Source organism: Emys orbicularis, chromosome 3, assembly GCF_028017835.1.
Source record: "Emys orbicularis isolate rEmyOrb1 chromosome 3, rEmyOrb1.hap1, whole genome shotgun sequence".
In the NCBI taxonomy this organism is placed as follows: domain Eukaryota; kingdom Metazoa; phylum Chordata; order Testudines; family Emydidae; genus Emys; species Emys orbicularis.
In genome coordinates, this window is record NC_088685.1 from 3,254,872 (window position 1) to 3,274,866 (window position 19,995).

The 19,995-nt window shown below is 44.9% G+C and overlaps 1 protein-coding gene across 1 annotated transcript in view; it reads left to right on the top strand.

The window, feature by feature from the left end:
- The window catches only part of RAB10 (RAB10, member RAS oncogene family), a 55,469-nt gene extending 46,502 nt beyond the window's left edge, over nt 1-8,967 (top strand). The window contains exons 4-6 of the mRNA XM_065401536.1: nt 4,416-4,505; nt 5,160-5,261; nt 6,630-8,967. Of these exons, the coding sequence (XP_065257608.1) occupies nt 4,416-4,505; nt 5,160-5,261; nt 6,630-6,713 (276 nt within the window). The 3' untranslated portion in view covers nt 6,714-8,967. The remainder of the gene's footprint in view (nt 1-4,415; nt 4,506-5,159; nt 5,262-6,629) is intronic.
- Nucleotides 8,968-19,995: the final 11,028 nt, after the last annotated feature.

Genomic DNA, 19,995 nt, shown 5'->3' on the forward strand with positions numbered 1-19,995 from the left:
CACAGCTGCTATCTGGTCACCCTGGCTAAGTGGCACTGTGAACAAGCATTCCAGAGCAGAAGCGCCAATAAGCATGTCTTGTTTGACACTTTCAGGAAGCAAGGGAGTGGGGAGTTCTGAATCTTAAGTTTCACTTTTTGTTCCTTCTGTGTGGACCGTGGTATCTCAGTTTTGTCTGTAGGTGTGGCCATTATGGCCTCCACACCAGTAGAACGACTAACCCAGTATGGAGGAGGAGAAAAGAGGATGTGGGAGGACGTGATCTGCAAGATCCTGCAAGCCAGTGCTGCATCAGTTGTTGAACAGCGGCCCTAGAGGGTGAATATTGCAGACTGTATGGAGAAGGAAAGGGCAGACGGGAGAGAGGCACAGGAAAAGGGGGGGGGGGGGGGGAAGAGAGAGAGAGGCACCAGGACATAATGGAGCTTCTCTGTCAGCAAGCGCAGAAGCTGCAGACTCTTGTGGACCTCCAGGTTCAACAATCCCAGGCTCGACTGCCATTGCAGTCAGTGTAGAACTGCAGCAGAGCACTTCCCTTCTCCTTCTCCTTCCCTGAGCTTGGAGTTGAATCTTTCCTTAGTGCTGTTGAGGTGGCTGGTGTACAGTTTTGTGAGCCAGAGGAGTTATGGGGTAGGCTGGATCCCCCAGGATCGCTCTTGGTAATCCACTACTGGGGAAAGAAAGCCTCTGCTTGTAGTGTTCTGAACAGGTCCTGTGTTCTTAAAGATGTCATGCACTTTCCCTGACCAGCCAGCATTGATGTGAGTGAAGCATTCACAGTGATCCACCAGCACTTGCGTAACCGTGGAGAAGTACTCCTTTCTGTTGATGTGCTCTGGGGGCCAAAATAGGCATATGTGTGCCGTTTGTTGCTCCACCATGGTTTGGAAACACCATAGCTGCAAAGCCATCCGCTATGACCTGCACATTGCAGAGTGTCACAGTCCTGCATAGCAAGAGATGGTGGTGACCCCCACAATGGATTTTTCCGCTCTAAAATGACTTCCCATTGACCAGTATCAGTCCAGCATTGCAGGTTTCCAGTGTGATCACCACTCGCTTCTCCACTGTCAGTGCAGCTCTGTTTGGTGCCCCAGAGGTTGAATGGCTGGGGCGAGCTCAGCACACAGAGGCACAAGGCCCTGTTCATGGATATGGAAATTCTGCAGCAACTGCTTGTCATCCTAAACGTGCGTTATGATGCAATCTCACCAGTCAGTGCTCATTTCTCAGGCCCAGAAGCAGCATTCTGCTGTTGGCAGCTGTTCCATGAATGCCACCAAGAACCTTGAATTGATTCTCGTTCTGTCCCACAGAAAACTGACCTGGAAATAGTCAAATTCTCTGCAGTGGTTCTTGTGGCTCTGCAAACACCAGAGGACCATGCGTCCAGTGCTTGCAATGCTCATGACAATAGTGCCGAGCTGAACAGGCTGTTTGTCAGAGATGGCAGACAATGACGAGTCCCGCTTGGGTTCATGGGGAATTGAAAATAGACACACACATCATGGGATGGAGATATGGGAAGTTGCTCCCAGTCACCACTGCGTGACTCCAATCTGCTGCACCATGCATTGCCAAAACTACCCAAAAGACTGCACCCTGAATGGTGGCAGGTTGTACACATGGATACCTACCCATGGTGCATTGCACTGCATCAACACACTCACTTCTGGTGAGTACATGCAGCACCGCTGCAAGGAGCCAAGTATGCATGCCCACAAGCAATGAACTACCTGTAGCGGCTGTGTGCCAGTGTAACTTGCGGTGGCAAAACGTTGTCGTGTAGACTTGGCCTTTATATGGTTTAACTACTTCACTCCTGTCTTTAGTTTCATAGTTAATATCCAGATGAAACAAATGAGGCAGTTGACACTTCATAGCTATTGCTTCAGATGGTCTGCCGACCTTGGTTTAAACAGTTAATGCTTTCAAGGTTTTCCTCTCAATGACCACTAGAAATGTAAATTTTTAAACCAGAGCTTACATTCTGTAACACAGTTTTGTGGCAAGAGTGCACTTCCGTAGCAAATTTCATAGTCATGGAATTGTGGGATACGTAAGCCCCGATTGTAAAAGAGAGTGAGTGATGGAGAAACTAGGAAATGAAAGTGTAAGAAAAAAGTGAGATGGAATCAATTAACTTAAATTACTAAATAAGAAGTTAGCACTTCAAGTACATGACAGACTAACTTGTGCCTTCCAAAAAGCAAGGTGGCACGGTGCATGTTTTTCACTTTGGCTAGTAGAAGTTAATCTAAGTCTCTGGTATTGTACGGTGGAGTCTGGTTGTACTTCAAAGATGTCTGTTGTTGTTGTGTAAGCACTGTGTGACAAATAGCACTGTGTCTCAACTGTCAATATTTTCAGTGCATGTTTCTTTGATCTTTCCTCCTTGCCATCTAAGTAGTCTCCCAAAAACTACAAAACTGAGTTGATCCCGGTCAGGCAGGCCTCCTTCTGAAACAACTTGTTTGGGCCACTGCTGTAGGCAGGAAAACCAGATTATATAGACCTTTGGTTTGTTAGATATTTATTAACATAAATAACTACTAATGGAGTATTCCTTAAGATTGTTGAAACAGAAGTAAATTCAGATTACAAACCCTTCCAAAAAGTTTCTGCTGGCATGTCACCAAAAATACTTGAATTCTCCACTAACTGGTGCTTTGTTCTATTGGTCCATGAGGACTTCCAGAGCTATGAGTTTGTCACAATTATTGGTTACTATAGTGTAAGTAGGGAGGGCTTCCCTGTAACCAGATATTAATGAACAAATGTTTAAGGCTCTGTTCTGTTCCAGATGAACAGGTAATTGTCTTGTCAGACTGTCCAGAAAAGTTCTCTCAGTATTTGATATTGTAGGCTTTGAGATTGCTCCCTTAGACATCCAAGAAAGCAGTCAGTTTCATTAAAATGTTGTACATTATAAAATTCCTTCTCTGCACATCAGTTTCTATATTTTTATTTGCAGTTTGAGCAATGGTGTAACACTCCATTTTTCTTTTCGTGGTACCCTTTGTGCCGCATTACAGGGGTGTAGTGAAGCCAGCACCCGCCCTATGAAGCAGGATTCAGATGAGCAGCTTGTGTGCATATGTCAGCACGTGCAGACCAGGATGAGATACAAAGCTGACACTTAGAATAAGATTAACATATTCATTGTACTCTTCAGATTCAGTGATGCTAGAGATTCTCATGTCCTTTTCTCAAACAATGCTAAAGAACCAGATCCATCCACTGTACTCAATCTCCAGGGCCAGATTTCCCATTTTAGTGTGCATTTTGTTGAAGTATTCCAAGATCACCATGTAAATGGGTTTCTAGCTGCTGAATGGAAACAAAATGCTTTTGTACAGATTGGGTTTGGATAATTGAACTGCTCACTCAGCCCTACATCTATACGGTCACCCTACCAAATAACTCAAGAAGAGCTGTTAGATCTTAGCTGGAGGCATTTCCTGCTAACCAGTCAGCTATTTAGCTTTGCAGTGGTTGACCTTTTTAAACACCGTGCTTAAACAAGCTACTGTCTGCACCGTAACACTGTGCAAAGGAGTCTAGAAACACTTGGGCCTGATCTACACTTGTTGGCATAGCTGTGTCAGTCAGGGGTGTGGGGGGGAAACCATGCCCCTGACCAGTACAGCTATGCCAACAGAAGAGGGCTAACTTCATTCAGGGAGATGGTATTTCTACAGTGACAGAAAAACCCCTTCTGTCAGTGTAGGCTGCATCTATACCATGGCGCTAGGCAGGCATAGCTATGCTGTTATTTTCTCCATCGTGCAGGCATATCCTGAGAAAGTTACATCAAAATCAGTGATTCCAGTGCATGAAAGCTTGGTTATCTGTGTTGGCAACCCTAGACTCTTTTATCTGTCCTTAGTGTTTTGGGCTGTATGAAAACAGGACTAAATGTTCTAAAGGCAGTAAGCCAGCTGACATTAAATCTTCTTAGTGGGGCAGGAAGTTGATTCTTTCTGTGGGTAACTGAGCTTAATTTAAGCAGCATTCAGTAGGTTAATGTCTTTAGAAGAATGCAGACTGCCAAACACCATTTGGTCCTTTTTATGAAAGGAGGCTTTTCTAATCACAGACTACGGGAATAGAAAGACAAGGGGAAATTTGGCTTCTACTGGAGGTGGCAGGGTTGCCTTAAAGTTGTAGGCTTTTTCTGCCATATCCCACTTTCAGGGTATGAGTTCTTTTGTGCAGAGCTGCCCCTTAGGGAACATGCTACTTAGCACAGTCCTGCCAAGCTCCACCAAAGAGGGTGGGCCACCCACCTCTCTCTAAATTGAATCAAAATGCCAAAAAGATGAGTTCATACAAAGGTGAACAAGGTATGTGCATGTTATCTTTGAGCAGATGTGAAAACCTATATAACGAGCTATTGCTTGTTCCTGTTTTAGCATGCCAATGAAGATGTGGAGAGGATGCTGTTAGGAAACAAGTGTGACATGGAAGATAAGAGAGTTGTACTTAAAACAAAAGGAGAACAGGTGAGTGTCAAGCAAGAACTGGTTTGCAAAAAAGTGTCACTGAGACCTTCCCCAATTTGCAGAGATGAAAAGTATGGAATCATCCAAACAGCCATTATAAAACTGAAGCTGTTTCAGGGGTTGTATTACTAGAGAATTTAAACTCCATTGTAAGACCTGCCAAAGAATAATATGAGTAATATTGGACTTGCTAATGACTTGTAAACCCAGGAGAATCTTTTCTGGAGTTGTATTTGAACATCTACATTTAGGCTAGTCTGCTGGTAATGCGAACTCAGCTGATCGCTCTGTTTCCTCTGTTTAGTTTCTAACATTCTCCAGCAAATCCTTTTGCTTCAATCATTTATACCATATGACATAGATTGGTGGCATGTATTAGATTTTGTAACTGTTTATAATTCATCATGTCTGAATACCTACTTCTGTGTACCTCAGTAAAACTGTTTTGTCCTCACGGAGCATTAGACTATTTTACCCATATCTTCCCAGTTCAATTAACTAGTAATCATTTGCACTCCTGTCTGCTGTACTGAAAACAAATATTACACCTGCTACAGCAAGCTGGTTACTAACCATAGTTCTCATTGAGCACCAATGTATAGCATTAGAAACCCTTACATGCACAGTTTAATCTTCTTGCCTCTCTTGGTTTAGATTGCGAGGGAGCATGGTATTAGGTTTTTCGAAACTAGTGCAAAAGCAAATATAAACATTGAGAAGGCATTCCTCACATTAGCAGAAGACATTCTTCGAAAGGTAAGTGCCCACGGAATTTGTTTTCTCTAGACTGCTTATTGAAAACCAAAATCGCTTAAAATATCTCCTACACATCAAAACTAGCAAGACCTGAGAATTTAGCTGAAGTGGTGTAGATTCCAATTGTAAAACGAAAATCTACAAGTTTTGCAGACGTGCTATACAACCAGGGGAAACTTTGGATCCTTCATTTTGTCTTAGATTGCACCTTTATTGCAATAAATCGGGCATTGCTGGGAAATAGGAACGGTTACATGTTAACACTGGTTTTGGGAAGACACTTAGCGACTCTAGACTTCTGTGTGTCAGTCTGAAAAGGAATACTTTTGTAGCTCTGCGGGGTATTGTGGTAAAGGAGAAATAGAAACATAGCTGCTATCCTGCAATACAGCAACATGCTAATGGATCACTTAGATCAGGTTCTAAGCAGCTGAAAATAGAGGTTAGCATCTGAGCAAAACCACTGGAGCTTAAGGTTTCAGTGAGGTCTAACCAAGTTTGCATCCCATGATGCAAGCAAACATGGGTGTCTTAGTGTCTCAGAATTTGGCTTACAAAGCAACTAAAAAGCGAACTCCTGACTAGACATGCAAGTACTTCACAGAAAATATGTTCCAATCACCAGACTTGATACTGAAAACTGGAAAGCAAGCCAAATGTGTAAGACAGTGGTTTTTTAAAAAAGCGTGCGTGATGGGGTGGGGAGAGAGAACCCCTGTGGTAGATAATTGCCCAAGAAGGAATTGAAAATATAGAGCAGATATATTGCTACTGTAAGTGGTTTTGTGTGATCTGAGTAAACTGCTTATGCTAAAAATATTAAGTCTTAGCTGCTGGGGAGAATGACTTGTCTGAACGTTAGCCAAACAAGAGGCAACTTGTCTAAGCTGCCTACTAAAACACACTAAAAGAGCGCTTCTCTGTACGTAGATTATTCTGACCCCAAATAATTTTTAGAACAGCCCACATAAGTGATACTCGAACCCCCAGCTAAATCTGTTCTAAGCTATTGCCTGAATGTGTCTCCTTAGTGTACTCTGTGACTTGATGGTAGGATAAACAAAGCCCCAGTATAAGTCCCAAAAGCAAGGGCTAGAAGCAAAGTTAGGTTTATTTTAGTCATGGGCCCAAACCGCAAAGTTTGTTCCAAATTCCGGAAATGATGAGTTTGATATGGTAGGACTGGTTCAGCTGAGCTACAAAGTTTGACTCCAGATCTCCACAAATTTTTGTGCGGGTTTAGGACCACATCTAATTTATGGGCATGTTATCACCAATATAAACATCATCCTTTTGCATGCTTATTTCTCTTCAGTGCTGAATGTTTGCATCTCTTCAGAATGTAATTAGCATCTCTTTTCATTGCAGACCCCTGTAAAAGAGCCCAACAGTGAAAATGTAGATATCAGCAGTGGAGGAGGGGTGACAGGCTGGAAGAACAAGTGTTGCTGAACGTTCTCCTAGATCACCAATCGCCATCTACCACCCCACCCCCTTTTCTTCTCGCTGCAAAATAAACCACTCTGCCCACTTCTAACTTTAAATGAATGTTTCGTTCCTCATCTTAACAAAGCTCCAGCCTCCCTTTGTTCTTCCATTTAGGACAGCTTGCTGACTATAATTTTCTCAACAAAATGTATAGAAAAATCATGTCTGTGACTTCTTCTTCTTTTTTTTTTAATGTATCTGCTCAACTCACCACTACATTTTGGTTGTATTATAGTCCCGTTCTTGACATTAAAACTTATAGCAATCATTTCACCTCTATTCTGCAAAATTGTATAAGAATAAAAGTTAGAATTAACACTTTATTTTGTACAACAGTGGAATTTTCTGTTATGGATAATGTGCTTGAGTCACCATATTCTATAGACATGCATCAGCGAAAAAAAGCCAGGAAAAAAACTCATTTTCGCCTTGAGTATGTAAATGGGGTTTATTTTGTCCTGTGCCTTATGTGGAAAGGAACTTTTTTTTTCCTTTTTTGTTTTGGTGGAAGCATGTGCAGGAGACGTACCATCCACACGTGACCATTTTAAAATATTAAACTCTTTTGTGGTTGCTTTACTGTGATTGTTGGTGTAGTGAATAGAGGACAAAGGGTGGTGCAAAGATCTTAAATTTATCTGCTAAGTCTCCTTTTTGGTGACCTAGCCATTCAGAACTGTTCCTGCTGCCATTTTTTCTCACTGGCAACTTTTCCTTTTGCCTGCATGCTGCTTTTATTTGCTTTTCTTCATGGTGTGATGTGTTAATTAAAAGATGGCAACCTGGTATGTTTGCCAAAGTTAATACAAAGCACTGATTTAGCTTTCAAGGTAAAATGTTATGCCTACTAATTTCTCTCTAGCCAATGTCAGTTCACTAGTATCTTCCCCCTCTCTCCTCCTGCATAGCCTATGGGGTTTATGATATGGATGAGGTATTTGCATGCACTAGTTTTTGATGGAGGGTGATGTGGTTGTCTACTTTCTGTGTGTGAGAATATAACGTGCAGTTCCCAAACTGACAACAGTTAATATGAACTTAAAGTCTCTATTAGCTGCTCGAACAGGGCATTTGGTAGCCTAGCAAAAGGTTAAGTAAACTAGTCATTTAAAAACAAAAAAGAAGTTGGCAGTTGTGTTGAATTATTGCCGCCCCTACAACTTCCACTTTTTCCGGTGTTCAGTTCTTTATGATAAAATTTAATTTGTTCTTCATGGTCGTTCTTGAGCTCATCATTTAATCCTGTTGGAAGACAGCAGGTGACTCATGCAGGGAGGTAGAATTGGTATCCCTGTGTTTTTGTGCCCCCGTGGGTGTTTAACTTTTCTGCTTTGCTTTCATGCTTCAGCTGTAGATAAGGGTATGCTAGCTTTGCTATTTTCCCCAAAAGACACCTGTGCTGAAATCATTGAATGGCTTCATCCATTTCTAGTGGAGAAGAGAGTTGAAGGACCCCAGGCTACTTTAGACTGCTCATGTTCAATTGGGTGCCTTGTTAAGGAGAGCATTTTAACATCCAGCTGGCTTGCATATAAACAGTGAAGGAGGATTCTCCAGCAAAGAACACACATGAAAGTTTCTAGCAGAACCCCAAAAATCTGCTTTTCTGAATCTGACTGGCTTGGCCTGACCTTTGTGCACTTGGTTGCTTGATCTTCCTCGACTAAATAGTGAAATCAGCAAATGACCCTGACTTGACTTTAATGAAATGACAGTCTTTTAACGTTAGATTCTTGTTTTGACCTGCTGTCAGTTTAGTAACTTTACTGATGTCTCCCTGGTCCTCTCTGTTTTGGCAGTTTCTCTCCTCTGTACTCATTCACCCTGCCCAGTTGAGTGGCTGCTGGGGGGAAAAAGCAAGAAACTGGAGCTCTAGGTGATAAATTTACACTATTTTGTTTCTCACGTATTAAGCATATTGATCAGCATTGTAAATAGACAGAATATGGCTACCTTTTTGTTAAATCTGCACTTTCTAACGTTATCAAAAAAGGGAAAATGGAGTATACATCAATTTTTGTATGGTCTGTTTAAAACATGGGGTCTTTATTTGCTTAATGGGGCTTAGCCCACCTCTGTAAGTCTGTTGGGATCCTTTGTAGAAGCCGTGTTCATTAAACACCGAGCAGTTAGAGAACAGTCGTCCACTCTCTGATACAACTAGCTACAAATTCAGTTTCATATTCTACTTAACAAGTTAAATAAACTGAAATATTTCTAGATGGTCTACTTCTGTTCATATAAAAACATGATTTCTAACTGTGCGACTTGGTTTTCATTTACTTGTGGAGTACGACACTCCGTGTTGGTTTGAAAAGAGGGGAAAGCATCCACTGTAACTGCATAGGCTAAAGAAACCATTCCACTGAAGTATTAGCAGTAATGTTATAGTTCTGCTTTCTAGCAAATCTTGTCTTTGTACTTAGAAGAAGCATCCTTCCCCATGTGTGTGGAATGTCTCCTAAGGCTTGTGTAGAAAACCATCTAAAAGGAGCTTCCAGGTGCTTTTTTCATACAGTGATGGATCTGGCTGTGGCCTGACCTAGCAATGTCCATGCTAAGATTTAATTAACCTGATGCATATTTAAGTCAGCTGCATGCTATGAACTAATGCCAGTGAAGGTGTCTTTAATGTAATCAGCTGTCAGAGCAATATTGACTGCTACCTTTTTGCCAGGGCAAAAATGGCAAGAGTTGTAATTTTCAGTTTCCATTACCAATTTAACTTGTATCTATTTTACAATTGTTTTTAAAAACATAATGTTTAAAAAAAAAAAAAAAAAAAAACCTCTACTCTTCTCCATCGGCTCTAGTGAGCCAAATCACCTGAAACCACGCTGTGCTGAGTAGCAGGCTGGCCAATGCACCAAAGACCGATAATACTAAACGCCAAGCTTCTTGCTCGGGAAGTCATGGCTGTGAAGAAACATCTAGCCTTGATTATAAAGCTAGACTATCTAAAAGATTAAGTAAAAATAAATGGTAGGCATAGGAATAAATACACTGCTACTCTACACTCATTGGCTTTTTATTTAAAACACATTCCTTTATACCATGTACTACATCAAATTGTATACAATAAACCATCATTCTGTCCCATTCTTGCTTTTACCAAGAGCAAATAAAATCAGCCTTTCTAAACTTGTATTTGTTATGTGGTAGGTCTTAGTAAAGATTTCTTGGACCTTGTTTTGCCTACTTGCTGGGTCAGTGGGCTGTGATGAAGACAGTGGGGTGCATACTGACGGCACACTAGTCTCTTGTTGCAGGAAGAGGTAACATTACCCAATTCTATATTGACACAGGAAGGGATGCACATAGCTATCTGTAGCAGCAAAAGCACCACTACTGCCATTTTATCCTACTCGGTGTCCTTTAGTAATGAGCTGACAGGCACTGGTTATTGAGTGGCACACTTCATCTGGTCAAGAAGAGATTTGTGCATCTGAAGAAATGCAATCACCATCCTCAAATTCACTGCTGCTGTCTTATTGCTGCTATTATAAATAGATTTGGTACATAAGTGACCACTTGATATTCTGTGCCTGAACAGCACAAGCTGTTGAGTGCTCACAGCTATCAGATCTAGAAATGTAAGAAATAGTTGAGTTTACAATGGCACAACTATTAATTGATGCTTTTACCTTTTAGTACAGGAAAGGTGATGGAGGTAAAAGTTGAGACCAATTGCTTTTTTTGAGCATAAAATCAGGATTCCCCCTAAACACTTGATCTCACATTTTACAAGCCTCAAGCTTGTGAGTGCCCGTGTGTGGTAAGCACCAGAAGGGACAGTGGATAAGGACAGCAAAGGTTCACATCATTCACCGCTCCTTGTAGTGCATGATTAGAAATGCTATTCAAATCCTAATACCACAAAGTTAACCGCAAGAAAATCAGCTATCTCTGAATCGGGCTGACATTGGTTAGTGAGACACTAGCAGGAAGTCTTGTTTGCTGCCAGGGTTATGCAAAGGAAGCATTGCACGCATGGAATGTGAGCCGACAGTGTGAGACAGTTGCAGAAAAGGCTAATATTCTGGGGTACATTAATGGGAATGTTGCATAATCCATGGTTGGTAATTGTTCGGCTCTAGTCAGCACTGGTGAGGCCTCAGCTGGGGTATTCTGTCCAGTGGTAGGCACCACCTTTTAAGAGTCCAGAAGAGCAGGAAAAATGATAGGTTTAGAAAACCAGACCTATGAAGAAAAGTTCAAAACAAAAAACCCTGGGTGTGGAAGTGGTTATGGGCTATTCTAAGGAAGACAGTGTTCAGTTGTTCTTAGTAGGATAAGAAGTAATTTGCAGCAAGAGATTTAGGTTAGGTACAAGGAAACACTTTGTCTTTAAGGCTAGTTAAGTACTGGAACAGGTCACCAATGGAAGTTGTGGGATCCCCATCATTGGAAGTTTTTAAGAACCAGTTAGACAAGCATGTGTCAGGGATAGTGTAGGTACACTTTGTCCTACCTCAGCATAGGGGGCGGGAGAAGACTAGATGACCTCTTGAGGACCCTTCCAGGCCTACATTTCTGTGATTGTGTTCCCAGTTCTGTTAAAAGCACTTATCTGCTGCACACATTTTTAGTAAAGTATTCTACTAATACAAGGTTTCTAATAATAGTTTCTTTCTGTTCTACCTTCAGCTATTGAAGAACACATGCAGATTGCAAAGGGTGATTATTTGCCCTTCGATGAGTTGACATTTTTAAGTGACAGCTCAGCTCTGGGACAGTATCTGGTTTTGGGTTCCCATATATGAAATATCTGTGGCACAGTATGTGCTTATTGGAAGGATGATAAAATATGGTGTGGAACATCATGAGAACGGGGGACGGAAATCCCTATGCTTACCACAAAGTTCATGAACCAGTCCTGTAGGAGGTTTTACAGGTAGAATAGTCCTGATCCAAACTTAGCAATAATAAAAGACAAACAGGGATGTCCTTGGCTCCTTTTGGTGTGTGCTGCTTACAGTGCTCTGAGAAGAGACCTGCCTTCAGTCATAATGAAGGGCCACATATTACATGTGAAGGGTTCAGAGGGCACCAATAGTCAGCGATGCTATGCCTGGAGTTAAGTCAAACTGAAGGTGACAACTGCTGCTTATTGATCACCACCACCACCACTGTGACCAACGACGTTTTCTTCTCTGGTGTGGACAGGCAGGACCAGGGTAAGCTGACCATGATAACAGCCAGGCTTATTTGTGGAAAATGTCTGAAATGCTTCTCCAAAAAGGAAACTGACACAGGCTTGCAGATCACTTCTTCTGCACTAAGAGTTCTTCAGCTCCACTTCTGATCTATGGCTATAGCTTTGTGGCTATAGCACACTCTTACTGTGGTGCTTGGAGTCTTCCTCTTGAGCTGTTAAAGCCTTATGCTGTCTTGCCAGATCTAGAGAGTCAGAGAAATGTCAGGCTGGAAGAGATCTTGATAGGTCACCTAGTCCAGTCTCCTGCACTGAAGACCGTGGGCTATATCTACCTTTAAAATGCTGCAGCGGGACTGTTGTACTGCTACAGTGTAGACAATGCCTGAGGGGAAGGGTTCTGCTGTCCATCTCCCCGAGAAGGTTGACGGGAAAATATTCTATTAACCTAGCTACTGGTTCTTGGGAAGGTGGATTACGTACAGTGATGGGCAAACCTCTCCCCTCGCCGTAGTGTCTACAGCTGAGGGGAGAGCTGAGCTGCTGTCGCCTTTTAAGTGTAGACATAGCCTTAGTGCTGTGATGCCAGGGTGGTGAACCCAAGCCATGCCTGGAAGAAAGGAAGCTAGTGGAAGCAAGCCCAAGGTGCATTCAGCACAGCAGACCTTTTTGTGGCACGTTCAGAATACAGGGCACCCTGAATCCCAACCATGCTCATTCACTTGGACTCAGGATGTCCAACTTAGTTGGTGGAGAGGGCTGAGTTCCATTTTGAATTGTGGCAATAGGGCTTCGGGCTTCATGCTCCCTGAGTTCACAGGACTTGGAGTCAGAGGCAATGCAGCCCAGGAGGACACATCAACCAGGCTGGAGTTTGCTCTAGCCCATGCTGCTGCCATGAGGAGCGATGGTTCCCCAGATTAACAGTATTGCACCTCATTTTATTTAGCATCCATTAATTATTCCTTTCTCATCTGGAAGCTGGGGGCCAAACTGCATTTTGAAACGTGTAATACTGGAGTGGGAAGGTCAGGCTTGACAAAGCCCAGGCTGGGATGATTTAGTTGGGTATTGGTCCTGCTTTGAGCAGGGGGTTGGACTAGATACCTCCTGAGGTCCCTTCCAACCCTGATATTCTATGATTCTATGAAGTACCGTGAATGCCAGGAAGGCCTTAGGAATAAGGGGCAGGCTGTAATTTGAAAACCAGATAGAATACAATTACATTAACCAGGGTTTTCAAACTTCATTTCACAGCGACCTCCTTCTGACAAAAAAAATTACTACATGACCCCAGGAAGGGGGACCGAGGGTTGAGCCCCTCCACCTCAGGTGGGGGGGCCCGAGGCCTGCCCCCCGGGGGGGGAGCAAAGATAAAGCTTGAGGACTTCAGCCCTGGGCAGTGGGGCTCAGACTTTTGGCTTCAGCCCCAGGCCCCAGCAAGTCTAACGCCAGCCCTGGCGACCCCATTAAAACAGGGTCGTGACCCACTTTGGGCTCCTGGCCTGCAGTTTGAAAACAGCTGGATTAAGCTTAGATCAGTGGGATCTAATACTCTGAGGAAAAATGACGACACTGCTATTCAACAGGTGTGAGAGCCAGGCAAGCCAGACTGCATTAGATAAATGGACTGGTGGGAGCAAAGAGTAGCTTAGGCGTAGGACAGTACGACAGCAGTACAGGCCAATGCATTTGCTTGGCATAGGCTTGTGTTGCTCAGCTAAGTGACGACTGAAGGGCAGAGATACAAAATAGTTTGCAAACCTGTGGCAGGTGTAAATGTAACGCACCATTTAACAAGCCAGCAAGTTTTACACTGACCAGCCTCTGGAATCTGCAGGACAGTGAGCTAGTTCAATCCTGATTTGACAACAGGCTGCTTGTGGTACTGAGGCATTAATACAACGCAACATAAAGCCCTTCCGGTAATAGGTGGGTAGCAAGTGCTGCTTCTTCGAATGATGTCTCTATGGGTGCTCCACTGTAGGTGCGGCAGCGCCCCCTGTGTCTGGGATCGGAGATCTACATCAGCAGTGCCTGTCGGACCGCACATGTGCACCTCCCCTCTCTCGCACTGTGAGTGGGGACGTATATATAGTGCTGTGCGGTCCAAGCGCCCCACAGTTCCATCTCTACCGCCTTTGGTCTGCGACAAAATCCACAGCAGAGCCCACTTCTCCTTTTCCCTCAGTAGATAGTGCCTTACCTGTCAGTTTTAGTGTAGTTGGGACTTCTTTCCTCTGTCAAAAAAAAAAAATTATTTTTGTTTTCGCTCTGTTTTTACCGTTATTTCATAGCCTAGGTTTCTGTTTCCTCGCTTCCCACCCTTCCCAAACAGGAAGCTTTTCCCCTCACCCGTATGCCTGGATCTCTGGGATTCAAGAGGTGCATCTCCTGGACGGCCACCTGCAGTGTACTTGCTGTCTGGGAGAGGGACATGTCCCACAAAAGTGTTCCCACTGCCACGACTAGACTGCCAGGGCCAGAAAAGACCAGGACATTCGGTTAAGACTTCTCCTCATGTGTCCAGCATCAGACCTGGGCCTGGACTCTCCCCCATGCGGTCTTCACGCTCTGCCAGGCGGTCCACCGATTCTCATTGCCCGCGTCCCTCTAAGAGAAAGTCGTCTCTCACGCTGATGAGAAGAAACAGGCTTCCTCCAGTCCTCACACTCCAAGGCACAGCCTGCCAAACACCATCCCCTGTGAGGTCAGTCACCTCAACATCCTCCGACAGGGTACATGACTCCACAGCCCGCCCAAATACCTCTGGCACCGACACAAAACCAGGGTCCAAAGACTAACCAGGCAGACCTACAGCTCTCGGCACTGTCTCTCAGTTCTGGAGACCGAGACAGACTGACTTTGGGAGCTATGGCACGCACAAAAACACTGGCATTAGCGTCCTTTTTGGCACCACCGAAGCCGTCAACACCGATCAAGTCCTCGGCACCGATCAAGTCCTCCACACTGGGCAAATCCTCGGTGCTACCCAAGTTTTCAGCTCCACCTGTTGGCTGCTCAGGTGAATGCATCTCTCTTTCGACCGAGTCGTGCACTGGTACCGATCATGCTCCTTCGTCCTCCACAGGAATTCAGATACCCTAAAAACTGCTGGTATATGACATGCCTGAGTCACCTCTCCTCAGACATGACCTCCCCCCCACTTCCACCCTCCTCTCTGGATTCACGACGACATTCCTCCCTTTCTCCTCCGAGGAAATCATGCCTCACCAATCTATTAGAATTATTTGAGGGAGTCAACAAGCATGTGGACAAGAGTGATCCAGTGGATCTAGTGTGCCTGGACTTTTAGAAAGCCTTTGACAAGGTCTCTCACGAAAGGCTCTTAAGCAAATAAGCAGCAACGGGATAAGAGGGAAGGTTCTCTCATGGATCAGTAACTGGTTAAAAGACAGGAAACAAAGGGTAGAAATAAACATTTAGTTTTCACAGTGGAGATGTGTAAGTTGTGGGGTCCTCTGAGGATCTGTACTGGGCCCAGTGCTGTTCAACATATTCATAAATAATCTGGAAAAAGGGACAAACAATGAGGTGGCAAAATTTGCAGATGATACAAAATTACTGAAGGTAGTTAAGTCCAAAGCTGACTGCGAAGGTACAAAGGGATCTCACAGAACTGGGTGACTTGGCAACAAAATGGCAGCTGAAATTCAGGGTTGACAAGTGCAAAGTAATGCACATTGGAAAACATAATCCCAAGGATACCTACAAAATGATGGGGTCTAAATTAGCTGTTACCACTCAGGAGAGAGATCTTGCAGTCACTGTGGACAGCACATTGATTGCAGCCACGGTCAAAAAAGCTAACGGAATGTAAGGAACCATTCGGAAAAGGATAATGCCTCTATATAATTCTATGGTGCGTCCACCCTAGAATACTTCTTGCAGTTCTGGTCACCTCATCTCAAAAAAGATCTACTGGAATTGGAAAAGGTTCATAAAGGGCAACAAAAATTATTAGGGGTATGGAACAGCTGCCATGTGACGAGAGATTAATAAGACTGGAACTTTTCAGTTTGGAAAGAGATGACTAAGGGGGGATATGATCGAGGTCTATAAAATCATGACTGGTGTAGAGAAAGTAAATAAGGAAGTGTTATTTACTCCTTCTCATAACACAAGAACTAGGGGTCACCAAATGAAATTAATAGGCAGCAGGTTTAAAACAAACAAAAGGAAGTATTTCTTCACACAATGCACAGTCAACCTGTGGAACTCCTTGCCACAGGATGTTGTGAAGGCCAAGACTCTAACAGGATTCAAAAGTGAACTAGATAAATTCATGGAGGATAGGTCCATCAATGGCTATTAGCCAGAATGGGCAGGGATGGTGTCCCCAGCCTCTGTTTGCCAGAAGCTGGGAATGGGTAACTGGGGTTGGATCACTTGCTGATTACCCGTTCCGTTCATTCCCTCTGGGGCACCTGGCATTGGCCACTGTTGGAAGACCGGATACTGGGCTAGATGGACCTTTGGTCTGACCCGTTCTGGCCATTTTTATGTCCTCTGATTTTTCCCTTGATCGCACCAGGTGCTAATGTAATCCCCAGTGGAGATATAGCTGGTACAGAGGCCATTTGCTGAATGAAGCTACTGACACATGCCGCTCAACAAATTCTTTGGAAAACCCATGCAGTCTTTCTTAGCACATTTTGCTCACCTGCCCTGCAGCATTTGGTATAATCGCTCTGGTTGGAACGCGCAGACCTACCAGGTCGTTCTCATTCGCACTCATCTGTAGGGAGAGTCCCCCATTGTGCTTTCATTTTAAGGCCATTTTAAAGGCTTCAGTGCAAGGCTTCTAAAATCTCCCTCATTCTTCAGTCCTGCAGGTGTTTAGACTCGGGGTTGTCGCTTTGAAACATGTCGGCGCCCTCTCGTGGTACACGTTAGTATCGCACCAAGTTAAAACTACATGTAGGCATGACGATTCAATTTTATTTTTTTAATATAGTTTTTTATAATTTCGAGGGATAATGTCGATGTTTTAAGCATTTTCCCCAATTTTTATTGATTCACATTTTCACAGTAGTGCAAAATTATGGATTTGAAGTATTTTCTAACATGAGCAAGTTACATTTTCACAGTTATAGGAATTTTTTGAGCTGGTCACACAATAATTATTTAATGACAAAGGCTGAGATTCAAACAGTTAACACTTTCTAACTGTTAAAACACAAGCTGTCTACATCACATGTCAAAATATGCAAAGAAAATATCCTTAAATCAAACTCGAAGAAGTTTGCAAGCTTAGTGAAAAGCTTCGCTTTTTCTGACGTTGCCTATCTGTAAATTTCAATTATTATCAATGGAGAATATTTTTTCATCGGTCTCTGTGTGTGACTGTTGGTAAACGTTGATCTCACGCTACACAGATAAAAATCCAAAGCTTCCGAGCCCAGCTGTGGGGTGCTGATGTGTTGCGTGAGTGTATTGGGTGCATTAGTTACTGTCTAGTGTTGGGCTAGAGTTATACCGTAGGCACAAAACCTCTGTGCAGGCTGTGACTCATTGAAGGCCTGCTCTACACCCCCCCGTCTGAGCCAAGAGCTTTACTATTCTGAGTGTGCAAACTCTGGCTGGGCCTTGTTGAGAACGCCGAGGATTGGCTGCTCCCTCAGCCACGTTCTGAGTTCTACCTTTTAATCCTTCACATTTTCCTCAAGTGTTTTTCATTTCGAGGGGCCCTGTCCTAAAAATCCACACACTTCAAATTAGAACTCCCCACTTTGTGACAGCCCCCAGGGACTTTTAGGCTCTGATCCCGCAGTCGGATCCTCATGGGTGGATCCTGGAGTCTTCATGAAGCCCAGTGATGCTAGATGGGTGCCAGGCTCTGCCCATGCAGATGCAACTGCAGGATCGGGGCCTTTTGTTGTACTGTGTACCCATGCTGGGCTCCCCCCCAGACTGCATCTCCCAGGATGCTTCACAGCCAGGGACTCACCCTGAGGGGAAGTGGTGCTGCATCATGGGAGATGTAGTCTAACCAGGGTGCCCCACTTAGAGAGAAGAACGGGAGCATGAGTCATCACAGCAGCATTTCTGAACGGAAACATTTTGGTTTTAAAGGTTTTGCCAAAAAGTCCCGTCCCCAAAAGGAGCCATTTTCCAACCAGCTTCGGTAGCAGGTTATTCAAAAATCAACCATTAATCCATATCTGGGAGGAGCTGCCCCACTGCCTTCGGAGAGAGGGTCTCCAGGTTCCCTCTGCTAACCCCTGGGGTCGGGGAGCTGTCCTTCGCTCCGATCCCCTTCCCAAGCCAGCCAAGCCTGGTTTCCTGGATCCACTAATGTCTACAGTTGTGGCCAACTCCCAGTGTTCAAAAATCACAAGACAGGCTTGAAAATCATGAGAATTTGGTTCTTTTTCTTTGCCCTCTGGATTCTGAGCCTTTCGGGTCACATGGGGTCACGTTTCCGGCTTAGTGGGTCACATGGGGTCACATTTCTGTCCTTTTGGGTTACTTAGGGTCACGTTTTCACCTTTTAGGCTCAGATTTCCAGCCTTTCAGGTAACACAGACATCACAGTCTCACTTTTTAGGGTCATGCTCCCAGTCTTTTGGGTCACATGTGGGGGGAGTCACGTTTTCACCTTTTTTGGGTCACACGGGTGTCATGTTTCTGGCCTTTGAGGTCACACGGGGGGGTCATGTTTTCACCTTTAGGGTCACATGAGGGGTTACATTTCCAGGCTTTCGGGGTACACGGGTTATGTTTTCAGACTTTTCTCTACAACCCTCAGGGATAGAAACAACTCTGTACTGAGAGCCGCGAGTCTCAGATAACAACCTGATTCCAGGCTCTGGGGCTTTAAGAAAAACACCAAATATCCTGAGAATGGCAATAAAACGGGAACACTGACTTCTCCCACCACTCCCCATGTCCTCACAGCTTTCTACCCCTCACATGCTCCCTCTGCGCTCCTAGCTCCCTGCTCCCCTTGTCTCTGCCCCCAGGCTCCCACGGTCCCTTGGGCCCCCTCAGCCTTCCCGCTCCCTATATTTTCAAGCAGTCCCATCCTTCTCCCCCACCCTCGTCAGACCCCATTCCCCATCCTAGTTTCTTATCTGCTTTCCTAACCACAGAGCCCCCATTCCTTGAGGGAAGGCTGGCGGGAGATGGCAGCCATCTTTATCAGGGCCAGCCTCCCTTCTGCATGATGCAAGGCCTGTGGGAAAGGGCATCCATCTTCACTGAGGGCAGCCTGTGGCTTCAGTTCCCTTGAAAGTCATGGGCAACAGTGGCCATCTTCAATGAGGGCAAACATTTGCACGCTAGCTGCAGGAGAGCGCGTGCAGCTAAAAAATGCCGCAGAGAGCGTGCGAGTCGGCAGCTGCTGTTTGCTGAGCTGGAGCCGAGCCTGTGTAGGCGGGACGGCGTCATGGCTCTCCTCAGACCGCCCACTCCTGCTGGCTAGTCCTGGCCACACCAGGGCTACGGGTGACCCACCCAGGACGATGGGTGTTAGGACAAGGGGCTTCGCCGCAGTGACCGTTGGACTCTGCTCGTTCCCTGGTGGGTAGTCTCCCAATTGAGCAGCAGGGGGCGCTGCCAGGGACCGCAGGGAAAGCTGTAACGCCCACGGTTGGGACAAGCCCAAAGGCCCCTGTCCCACCAGCTCTCAACACAGCTGCAGGAGCAGCTAACCAAGCCAAGGCTGAGGGGAGGGACGACTGCTCTCTATGAATCCATCAGAGGGAGACATACCCGGGAGGGGGAGGAGTTAAGTTAAGCGCCAATGTGGACACAAGAACACGTGGCTAGAAACCGGCCATCAGCAGTTTAGGCTCGAAATTAGACCAAGGTTTCTCACCACCAGAGAAGTGAAGTTCTGGAGCAGCCGCCCAAGGGGAGCAGCGGGGGCAAAACACTGAACTGGCTTCCGGACGGAGCGTGATCAGTTTATGGAGGGGGTGGTGTGATGGGACGGCCTACAATGACATCTAGCTGATCTGCGACTGCTACCAGCAAATATCCCCAATGGCCAGTGATGGGGAGGGCTCTGAGTTACCACAATGCATTTCTTCCTAGGTGTCTGGCTGGTGGGGCTTGCCCACATGC